Consider the following 12,586-nt stretch of genomic DNA (forward strand, 5'->3'; position numbering starts at 1 on the left):
TAACCTCTGTGGGACGAATGGCATCATTTCCCAGCTCCTCAACTTGTTTAGTGCAGTTTGGGGGGCTCTTTGACTGTTGTTGGCACTAGAATCCTGGGGCACATCGCATAAATTAAAACCCTGCAATAAATCTCCCCAGCTCTGGCCTACATTAAGGCTTACAGGCAGGAAAACTTGAAAATCAGAGTCCTCTGATTCAGCGGGGATAAGCTCAGCCTCCCCATTCTGGATCCCGCAACCTGTCTTAGGCTCATGAACTGGCTGGCCTTCAGTCTTTTGCTGCTGTAGCCTTGTCACTCTTCTCTGGGAAGGACCTGGTGAGTAAGTGTCCACTGGCATTCTCACCAGACATCCAATAGGTAGTAGATGATTTTGATGGACAGTTCTCACCCCTCCAGCCCCACTCTCTGGCTAAATCTGGTGAACAGGAAGGTTTTCCATCTTTCGGACAACAATGTGAGGTGTTGTTTTCCATTTAGTCTGTAGCTTGTGTTTGCCTGTGATATTGAAATTCCTGAGCAGAACACGGCCTCCTTTATCCAAAACTTGCTCCTTGACTAGTCGGTTGCATGCTTTTTTGTTCCATTCATGATTCTTTCCAGCTGCTTCTGTTGCTAACTCATATGCCCTTTGGAGGTCCGATCTTAGCTGAGCGATGTAGTGCTGGTAACTTACTTCCCCTTCCCTCACAATTTTTAACATGCTCCTTGATGTCAGCGCCCATCCTGGGCCAATAGAAATGGTCTCTAATAAGCTCAGCTGACTTCTCTATAAATGGCCATGATCATCATGAAGAGACTTGAGCACTGCCAGATTGTACACTTTGGGCAAAACTAGCTGTCTTACATCTGTGCCTGAGGGTCTTTTCACCAATCTGTAGAGTAAACCATCAATGATCTGCAACCTCGGTCCTTCTCTTCGCAGCAACGCAGTCTCACACTCCTCCTCCTTGTCATATGTAGGTAAGCACCCCTCACTCACATAATTCTTCACTGGAGCTATTGTTGGATCAGAGTTTTGTGCATCTTGAAGGTCACTGGAGCTTTGTAGCTCTAGGCAGCCCATATCCAGGTGAATTGGGAAAACATAACAGTCACGGATAGCAGTAGGTGAAACACCCAAGAAGTCAGCACACTTGGGAGAAGTTCCATGCCGCCCACAATGCACTTGTTTGCAAAGAGCCTTAATGCTGTCGGCTGACATGTCTCACCATTCCTCACTCTCCATGGAGAACACATTCCATTACAGAGTGTCAGCTTCAATGTTGTGGCGTCCATGCCTGTACTGAATGAAGAAATCATTTGCTGAAAGGGTGGCAAGCCATCGATGACCAGTTGCTTTTAACTTTGCTGTGGTGAGAACATATGTGAGGGGGTTGTTATCAGTCCTTACTGTAAAGCTTGCCCCATACAAATAATCATAAAACTTGTCAACCACTACCCATTTTAATGTGAGAAATTCGAGATGATGGATGGAGTAGTTCTTTTCTGAGGAGCTGAGCTTTATGCTTGCAAAAGCAACTGGCCTGATTCCTTCAGGATATTCCTGATAAAGCACTGCATCCAACCCATGCAAGCTAGCATCTATGTAGAGGACATACAGTTTGGTTGGGTCAGCAAAAGCAAGGACAGGTGCGTGGGTGAAGCACTGAATGATCTGGTTGAAAGCTTTAGTACATGACTCATCCCACCAATGACCAAAAGGTTTGCTGACTTTGTAGTTGCGTCTCTCTCTGGTTGTTCGAGCTGCCTTTCTGCCCCTTTGAGTGGGGGGTATCCCTTAGTCAATTCTGTTTGAGTGGCTGGACTATGATGGAATAGTCTTTAATAAATCGTCGATAATACCCACAGAACCCCAGAAACGACTGGAGTGATGTAAGGTCAGTGGGCTTCTTTCAGCAAGCTACTGCTTCTATCTCGATCTGTTGCAATGCCATGCTCCGACACGATATGTCCCACATATGTCACTTGGGAGCGACAGAACAGGCATTTGTCTATGGATAGTTTCAGCCCATTCTACTCCAGATGGTCAAGGACCTTCAGTAGGCATTCTTTGTGCTTCACCAAGGTCTTCCCAAATACAATCAAATCATCTAAGTACACAATCACTTCTAGCAAGTGCATGTCCCCAACTGACTTCTCCATAAAACATTAAAAGCTTGCTGGGGCCCACGTAACCCCTTGCGGCATCCTTTCAAATTGGAAAAATCCCAGTGGACATATGAAAGCAGTTTCCTCTTTATCTTCTTCTGCCATAGGAATCTGATAGTATCTGCTACGAAGATCCAGCACAGAGAACCACCTGCTCCTACTGAGACAGTCATCAATGCGTGGCACTGCATACTGATCAGGGATGGTGTGTCGATTCGAAGTCCTATAGTCTACACACATGCATAACCTTCCAGATTTCTTCTTTGCAAGGACGATGGGGGATGTATAAAGGCTTCTCGATTCCTTTATAATCCCCGCTGCCAACAGCCCCTGCAAGTGCCTGCCCAAGTCATCTACATCAGTTGGAGTTGTGCAGCGGAACCGCTCCCGTAATGGCTTTTCATCGTGCAGTCTAATGTTATGCTCGCAGACTGACATCCCACTTCTCTAAATAGAAGACATTCACTCTTTCAGCCAGTTTCCTGGAGAGTCTCCCTTTCCACTCCTCTGGAATCAGGGCCAATCACCAAAATCAAAAAGGGATGTGTCAATCTGTTGGGGAGCCTTCAACTCATTTACCTGGACTACTGTCACTGTATCTGCTGTGTGTAGGTGGGACAGTGCCAGCTGGAATGGAGGTCTCTTTAAGGGACTCATTATGCAGTACTAAGTAGTTGTTCTGGTCCAAAGTGGATGAAAATAACACAGTGGGCTGCACAAGCATGCTTGTGTGGAGTGCAAGGGATGAAGCACGCTCTGTAATGAGGATACTCTTACCTAACAGCTGAGATTCTTGGACCTTGCAAACTGCAGTATGTTCACCTGCAGCTGGATTAATCAATGGACCAGGGCCAGCCCATCTGACATCAGCCACTTTGTCCCTGGCAGAACCAGCAGCTCTTCTCTCTTCAAGAACAAGGGCAAAAGGACGGATTTTGTGAACATTTGTGCCAGAATTGGACAGAACAGAATTGGTACATTATCAGAACACTGGGGGTCAGGGCATACCAAAGCAATTGGCTTGTTATTGCCAGCCACATTCTTTGGGAACTCTAATTCAACCTGGATTAGCCCCTGTGAGGATAACTGTCATCAGAGGCGCTTAGACCCCAAATGGCTAACCCGCTTAGGGATGAAGAGGTATGTGGGCCAAGTGCTTAGTAAACCAGTACAATTCTTTCTTTCAACTTTCACCTGGGCTAGAGAAGGAGGTCCTACTAAGCCTCTAGGTGTGCAGTTGCTTTTCCCACTTACAACCCCTCTATTCACATGAATCTTGGAGGACTCATCCCCAGATCTGCCCCCAGATTCCCTCTTGTCTTCTTTCCCCATGCGCCATGCACGGATGAATTTTTGAATAACCTTCTGTAGGTCTTCTGGAGCCTGACACTTCACAGCAACATGCCCGTCCTCTTCACAGCGGTAACAGAAAAAGTCACTAGGACCCTGGGGTGGAGAAGAGCTTGAGCAATTGACAGAAGACAGCTGCTTATGAGCTGGCTTCTCAGTGGCTGGCTTAATAGTCATGATCCTTATTTGTTTCCTCATTTTTTTCATCTCTTTTTTTAAAGTTTTAAAGTCTTTTTATTTTTTAGAGACTCAGAAGTAGTTTTGATTGCCACATCATCTCCTTGATGCTGGCAAAGAAGGCTGAATGCAAAATAAAGTTTCTCCCCAGTCTCTGACACATTTTCAATTGCATCAATATACTTTAATATACAGGGGTTGCAAAACGAGCAGCCTGGGCCTTTAAGCTCTCCATAATTCACAACCTTTTCTCTTTATCTGGTCATTCACAAGTCTCGACCATGAGATGAGCTTGTTCTATTCAACTGTCTAACTGCTGTTCACCAGGTGGAGTGGGAACAACCCCGGAGAAAGTACACAATCTCCTGAACACACTGGTCTCACCTGCAAATTGGCCTTGCTTCTCCATCAAATCTCCAACAGCTCGTATGATGGCATTAGGGGAGCATGTCTGAGAGAGTCCTGCCAGGGTCTTGGTGGCACTTTCATCTGTTTTGAGCAACCTGTGAAGTACTTGGCGAACATGCAGAATGTGAGTGTCTAGATTGGGGGAATATACCAGGATATCATCAATATGCTCTTACAAACTTCCCAATCATGTGTCATAGGATGTCATTTATGAAAGATTGAAAGAGAGAGGGGGCTTTAGAGAGCCTGAAAGGCATGACAAGGTACTCATAGTGACCTCTAGAGGTCACAAAAGCAATCTTTCATTCATCTCCTTCTCTGACTCTAATCAAATTGTAGGCACTGCAGAGGTCTAGTCTGGTGAAGAACTCCTATTTTTATTTACATTCTGCACAGCGTCCCAACTTTTTTGGAAATGGGGTTGTACATCAATCTCGCAGTGTGCAGTCCACCCAGCACTAACACAAGGGAATCTCAGAATTCTCCAGATAAGGGCCCTGTACAGGCAGTTTGCAGCCAGCCAAATTTTTTGCCAAAGTGACCCCACAATGGACCCACATGAGTGTATTTGCAAAGAGGTATGATGATTCTGTGAGGTAAAATCAGCTAAGAATTACAGACATTTTTTTAGTTCTGAGGAATCATTAGACCTTCTCTGAAAACCTAGAAAGCACTAAAGGTTCACCACTTCATCTGTCACCAAAAATATGATTGGTGTTGGCATACAACTTACAACTTCCTGGATGACTGTTTATACACACAATGTCACAATTCGAACATCTGATTTTTGTTAAAGTTAAAACCATTTGTACCATTTGGACTTTTTCTCCTAAAAGATGGAAATGGAAAACAAAGATAAATCTGCACTCCACTTAAATGTCGGAGTGCCTGGCAGAAAGCATTTTATGCAGTCATTTTCTACTAAACACTGGCGGAAGAAGCTACATGAATTACATTATAGACATTCTGTCCTGATTTATTATTCAGTATACATGTTTAATTTCTTGTAGATTCCTGTTGTGCATTTTTTTTATTTACTGCATTAATGTATTCCAGTTTAGTATCCAATCTTTTCTATAGAGATATGTCCTTTTTGGAGGTGTGATTTTGAGGATGACGTAAACATAGGTCAGTTATAAATGTGTCTGATCTCTCCTGAAATTCTGCTCTAAAAGGTTTTGGTCTGCTCCAGAAGGTATTGTGTCCAACCATTGTGATTAGTTTTTAATATTCTGTACTTTTGTTTCATATGTGATAATTTTACAAAAATGTTATTTGCTCTTGATTTATTTTTTATGTTAAAAATTCTCTTAAATCATTTTTGTTTGCATTTATGTTTTGATCATTTGTATTGTGATAAACTGTTTGAAGGTTCTATTATTATTCTTTCTTACATTCAACAGACATGACGTCTGTGGTGTCCCTTGAAAATGCAACACTCATTCACCCCCCTCTATTTTACATCAATGGATTGTATAACATACCGTATGCAAAGTATTACTATATGTTTTTATGCTTTGTGTATACTGTGACTATTTTAGGGAATTCTTTTATAATGGGTACTATATATCTGGCACATGCTCTACACACAGCAAAGTATATAGCTGTTGTCAACTTGGCCTTGTCTGATCTGTTTGGAAGCTCGTCTGTTATTCCTAAGTATGCAGACATGTTTCTGCTTGAGAACCAGTACATATCTTATACAGAATGCTTGACAAGCATGTTTTTTATTTTTCTTTTTATGACCCTGCAGTCCTATACTCTGCTTGCTTTGTCCTTTGACAGAGTAATTGCTATATGTTTTCCTCTGAGGTATCATGCTATTGTCACCAAAACCACAATGACTCTGATCATTGGTGTTATGTGGCTTTTCTCTGTATCTCTCATCACCATCTATGTATCCCTGATTACCAGACTGTCCTTCTGTAGATCTACCACAGTTGACAGTTATTTCTGTGATCATGGTCCCATCTACAGATTAGCCTGTAATGATAATTTTCCCAATATGATAATGGCCTACCTTTATGTTGCTTTTGTGCTTTTCCTTCCATTGATACTAATAGCTATCTCATATGTTTGTATTGCTTTTGCTCTGTATAAGATCTCACATGGGGCTGAGCGAATCAAAGCTATGAAAACCTGCACTTCCCACCTCACATTAGTGGCTATGTTTTATCTACCAATCTTCAGTGTTTATATTACTGCTCGTGCAACATACATTCATCCAAATACTAGAATAATCAACTCTATCCTAACACAAACAATTCCACCCATGTTAAACCCCATCATATATACTCTGAAGACAGAGGAGGTATTGCAGTCTATTAAAGTACTCTACAAGAGAATGAAGGTAAACTTTGCAATGGAAGATCCTGTGAAAATCATTGCAAAGAATTAAAATTATATAATAAATGTAGTTTGGCTTACTGTTATAAAACATTTTTTATGATTAAAATATGCCTGTGATTGTAGTTTAACATAAGTTAACGATGCAAGTTAATAATTTTGTATGAAGTTAGAACATTTATTTGGTTAGCATTTAAGTATATATTTGAATTACATTCATGAATAACTGAATATGCACTACTTGAATATTTCAAAAATGTTCCAAAAAAGTCTTTTGAACCCCCATGGTTATTCTTCAGGTTTGCATTATGTGGCCATTATTTTCAACAATAAAAACAGATGAAACATAAACAGAAAAGGGGCAGTTGCCCAAGTAAGAAAGACGTAAAAATCAATAGAAAATCTTTTTTTTTTCAGTTTAATATTTACTACCATATGCTCTTTGAAAGAACCCTGTTAAGATTGAGATAAAAAGGAAAAAAAAAACTTATTTCAGTTGTTCATGAACATTTCAAAGGAGGTGGGTAGGGTAGAAAGTGTGGACATTGTGTAGCAAAAGGGAGCTCAGCAATGGCTCTAGCAAAAGGCAGCATAGTTCACTTTTTAAATTCACTTTTTAAAAATCTTTTGATTACCAAATTACCATCACTAAGATAATCCTAATTTTCCCAAACAAGTCTATGTCTAATAAGTCTAATTCTAAGTCTAATTTTTTATTGCTTGTAACAGACTTTCAGGTTTGAATGTTGATGCTTTTATTAGAGAATTTTCCTCACTTTTTTAATAAAAGAAACAGGTTGATGTAGTATGTTAACATTGTTAAAATATCAAAATGTAGTGTCAGCGTCCAGTCCATATAGTCCTTAGATGAAAATAAAGCTGCATACACAGACCGTTTTGTTTTCATTATTATTGTAATGTCATGAAAACCAATGCATTTACATGTGTCTGCATTCAGCCTACAGCAGGTAAGCCTTGTACACACTAAAGTTAAAAGGAATGTTTCAGCCCATACTGCTTTTGGATGAGGTACAATACAGGGCAGCCAGTCAGTACAGACCATTTAGAGTATATATACATATATATATATATATATATATATATATATATATATATATATATATATATATATATGGGTAAAAGTATTGGGACAACTACACATTACAGGAGCTACAGGAGCTTTTAGGACATCCCATCCTAAGTCCATAAGAATTTATATGGAGTTGCCCCCCCACTTTGCAGCTATCCTCAGCTACCACTCTTCTGGGAAGCTTTCTATAAGATTTTCAAGTGTGTCTGTGGGATTTTAGTTCAACCCAAAGGTGTTGGATGCGTTTGAGGCTCGATGCAGGCCAGTCAAGTTCCTCCACACCAAACTCACCCAACCATGCCTTTATGGACCTTGCTTTGTGCACTGGGGCACAGTCATGCTGGAACAGAAGTTCAAATTTCAAGTTTATTTGTCATTTGCAAAACATGTCAGGACATTTATGCATTGAAATGCTTTTGGTGAGGCTCAGATAATCACCCTACAGAAAGTGAATAAGTAAAATTAAAATATAAAAAAACAAATTGAAATATATTAAATATACACAAAATATAGAGAAAATATACAGCCCGTGAGGATGCTCTCTATGGTTAGGTCATCAGTGAGGTGTATGCTGAGGAACTTCACACTGCTGACTCTCTCCACTTCGGCTCCATTGATGAACAGGGGAGAGTGACCACCCCTCTGCTGCTTCCTGTAGTCCACGATCATCTTCTTTGCTTTGCTGATGTTGAGACAGAGATTGCTGTCATGGCACTACTCTGACAGAGCGCTGACCTCGTCTCTGTAGGCTGTTTCATCTCCATCAGTGATGAGGCCTAGGATGGTAGTGTCATCAGCAAACTTGAAGATGATGTTAGATGTGTGTTTGGCTACACAGTCATGTGTATACAGGGAGTACAGGAGGGGGCTGAGCACACATCCCTGGCGAGCCCCTGTGCTCAGAGTCAGTGTGGAAGAGAAGCCGTTACCAACTTTCACCACCTGGGGTCTGCTCGTCAGGAAGTCCAGTATCCAGTTGCAGAGATGAGAGTTCAAACCCAAGTCTGTGAGCTTAGGAATGAGTTTGGCAGAGATGATTGTGTTGAATGCTGAGCTGTAATCTATGAACAGCATTCTTATATATGTGTTCTTTCTGTCCAGGTGTGTGAGAGCAGTGTGTATTGTTGGTGCAATGGTGTCGTCTGTGGATCTGTTGGAGTGGTATGCAAATTGATGAGGGTCCATGGTGGCTGGAAGTGTTGAGCAGGTGTGAGCTTTGACCAGCCGCTCAAAGCACTTCATAACTGTTGATGTCAGTGCTACAGGGCGGTAACGTATGGAACAGAAGGGCTGTTCCACACAATTATTTTGACATAGTCTACCTCATCTGTAGGTTGGGATTAATATTCAGCTTTGGGCCGCCTTTCTTTCATCCACAGAACCAAGGGTACATATGTAACCCCATGTTTTATTGTGGGTTTTCAGATGTGTCATGCTTAAAAGTGAATCACATGAGAGGGAAGTGTATCTTAACTGACTCCAGAGGGATACTAAACTATGACTTAATGATAAAATTAGCCTTATTGATTGCACAGATCCATACAAACACTCAAACACTAATGAGTGTACTAATGGTCTGGATATGCTTCATTATCTATTTTTCAATAATTCATGGCAGCAATAATCAGTGCTAAATAAATAACTATGCACATAACGCAATTTCAACAAAAATGTCAAATAGAAACTTACAATTTAAGCCCATAACACGACTGGGTGCTAGGCTCAGACTGCTCATTGTTAGGATTGAGAGATTTTCTGGTGGCCAGGCCTGTCAGCTGGTCTGTACGGTCAAGCTAGATACAAAGATGAACTAGAGCACAACACAGCCACATCCATTCAGATGTCAACAAACCCTGTTCCCTGTGTCTCTCTGGCCTGGAGTCTGTTATGCAACAAGTTGGAGACATGCAGTGCTAGCTGACAAGCTAGCTAGCTCAGTTAGTCAGCTAGTCTACAACATCTTCTCAACATAGATAAGCAGAAAAGAGTGGAGCTGGAAAGAAGAGAATGTGTGCTCAAAAAAATTATCAGGAAGTCAGCAACAGGTCAGTCCTGAGAAAAACTACCTGTACTGATATGAGCACTTTATTTAATAATATGTAACCCAGGTTTCAAATGGCCAGAAATTAAATCCAGACACACAGTGGAATAATAATAAAAATAATCATTTATTTAGGAAACAATATAACACAGAAATAACAGTTTAGAAAAGTCAAAATAGATGAGTAAGGAAAATAAATTGAGCATTAATCAACGGCCAATAGTTCTTTGACAAGTCATGGTCTGAATGAGAGATGGCCAATCAGCGCTAAGTGGGAGTTACCTCCGCCTATCCCCAAGAGACATCCTGTGAAGAAAACGCAGAGTTAGAAGAAGAGAGAACACTGAAGTAAAATAACAAGGAAAAACTTGGAAGATATACTACACAAATATTCTAAAGAATACTTATTTGATATCTAGAACCACTAGATATTCGAGACTGGAAGCTACTAGAAAGTCAGTTAAATAGAACTATCCAGGTGCTTCTACTTACTCTGAGCTGTTGACTGGAATACTCTCCGTCATTAAAATCACTGCTGAGACTGAACTTTGAGACGAAATATGTCTGAAACGACGATTTCGATTTATACTGGATTGTGTTTGGTGAGTGTGATACGTATATTTTTTGATGTTTGTTTCAACACTCCCCTGCATTTGGCTGCAAGTGGCGTGTGCACCCGTTTGGACACTAGATGGCGAGCCAAGCCCACGTCTAGAGGACAACTCACCAGACTTTTGAGTTCAAGCACTATAGACCGACTTTTCTTTTGGTCACTACACTCAGCAGTGTATTAGGACTGAAACTTGCAATTTCCCCAGTGAACTGAACTTGAAAAATAAAACAACAAAAGGGAGAGACATATTTTATTTCATTTTTTAACCCCTTATAGTTCTAACATTTCTATGGACAGTTGAAAAAAGAAGTTGAATTTGTATTTTGGTTATCGTCTGATTGATATTTGTTTGTTTTATTGTTTAATTCATTTTTTTTTTAATAGTTTTGTTTTAAAAGAACAAGGGTTCATTATTTAAGGTTTGAGCACTGAGGAAGCCAAAATAAGTGGAACTAAAACTTTAAAGTAGCACTTTATAAACTAGAATTTAAAGCTAAACTAACATCTAAACCATAAACAGAGATTAATACTTTACCTTAGCTGACTTAAATCCTAAACTCTAACTGAAAGTACAGATATAAAAAGCTAATTAATTACTGAAACTTTAATAGAGTGCACCAATTAGACTGACAAACTGAAAAGATAGGTAAACTACTGATCCTCCAAGGACTGCGTCATTAAAATCAAATATGTTATATTGATTTACACAAGGTGAATATCTGAAAAAAAAGGGATGCCTGTTGATTCTTTGAATTAGAGGGTAATTGAAGTCTTTGTGAACACTTAAAAGGTCCTCACTGTATTGTTTTTTTATTTTACTATTTCTTTCATTGCTGTACTTGTCTCAAAAATCATGACTGCAAGAACCAGCACCTACGTCTACCATCGCCAGAGTTTGCTACAGCTGAGAAGTCAGCCACAATCTCTGCTTTCACACGGACTGCGGGAAGAGCTGTGCAAGCTAGGCCTGCTAAGATCCATGGCACTGCGTGAGCCTGGCAGATGTTCTCACGGACATATTCAACAATCCCTCTGAGCACTGCAGTCGTTCCAATGTGCTTCAAGTCCACCACCATCGTCCCTGTGCCGAAAAAGTCTCCAGTGTCCTGCCTCAATGACTACTGTCCCGTTGCACTCACTTTCATCATCATGAAGTGCTTCGAGAGGCTTGTCATGAGACACATCAAAGACCAGCTACCCTCTTCACTGGACTCACTGCAATTTGCATATCGCCCCAACCGCTCAACAGACGACGCCTGCCATCTCCACCACACTCTACCTGGCTCTCACCAACCTAGACAATAAAGACACATACGACAGAATGCTGTTCATAGACTTTCAGCATTCGACACCATTATCCCTTAGCAGCTGATTGGAAAACTGAGTCTACTGGGCCTGAACACCTCCATCTGTAACTGGGTCCTGGATTTCCTGACTGAGAGACCTCAATTAGTCAGGATCGGTACTAACATCTCCAGCGCCACCATACTGAGCAGTGCTGTGTGCTTAGGCCACTGCTGTTCACTCTTCTGACTCACGACTGTACTGCAAAGAACAGTTCAAACCACGTCATCATGTTCGCTGATGACACGACTGTGGTGGGTCTGATCAGCAAGAACGATGAGTCACCATACAGAAAGGAGGTGCAGCGGCTAACAGACTGGTGCAGAACCAACAACCTGTCTCTGAATGTGGACAAAACTAAGGAGATGGTTGTTGACTTCCGAAGAGTGCAAGGTGACCACCCCCCACTGAACAACACTGGCTCTGCTGTGGAAATCGTCAGGAGCACTAAGTTTCTCGGTGTCCATATCACAGAGAACCTCACCTGGTCCCTAAACACCAACTCCATAGCCAAGAGAGCCCAGCAGCGCCTCTGCTTCCTGCGGAGACTGAAGAAAGCTCATCTCCCCCCTCCCATTCTCACCAAGTTCTACAGGGGAACTGTGAAGAGCATCTTGAGCAGCTGCATCATCGCCTGGTTTGGGAATTGCATCGCCTCCTACCGCAAGACCCTACAGTGAATAGTGAGGACAACTGAGAAGATCATCGGGGTCTCTCTCTCCTCCATCATGGACATTTACACAACACGCTGCAACTGCAAAGACACCAGCATTGTGAACGACCCCATCCATCCCTCACACAGACTTTTTTCACAGCTGCCATCTAGCAGAAGGTACCAGAGCATCCGTGCCATCACTGCCAGACTCTGCAACAGCTTTGCTCAGAAATGAGTGCTGTGTCGGTGCTGCACTGTCCGCTCTGTTTCCTGTGTCTAATCTCTGTTTTATTTATCGTATTTATTGTATTGTTTCTAGTTTAATGTTTGCACACTCGCGTCTGCAAGTTTGCACTTTGTCTGTACTGTCTATTTTGTTCCATGTTGCACTATGGTCCTGGAGGAATGTCAT

General features: G+C 41.5%; 1 protein-coding gene across 1 annotated transcript; it reads left to right on the plus strand.

Moving 5' to 3' along the window:
- Window positions 1-5,487: 5,487 nt before the first annotated feature.
- On the plus strand, window positions 5,488-6,483 carry LOC118800889 (putative gustatory receptor clone PTE01). Its single transcript, XM_036561052.1, has one exon. It carries the CDS (start codon window positions 5,491-5,493, stop codon window positions 6,481-6,483), a length of 993 nt encoding a protein of 330 aa, XP_036416945.1. The 5' UTR covers window positions 5,488-5,490.
- Window positions 6,484-12,586: the final 6,103 nt, after the last annotated feature.

The sequence above is a fragment of the Colossoma macropomum genome, unplaced genomic scaffold (assembly GCF_904425465.1).
Source record: "Colossoma macropomum unplaced genomic scaffold, Colossoma_macropomum, whole genome shotgun sequence".
In the NCBI taxonomy this organism is placed as follows: Eukaryota; Metazoa; Chordata; class Actinopteri; order Characiformes; family Serrasalmidae; genus Colossoma; species Colossoma macropomum.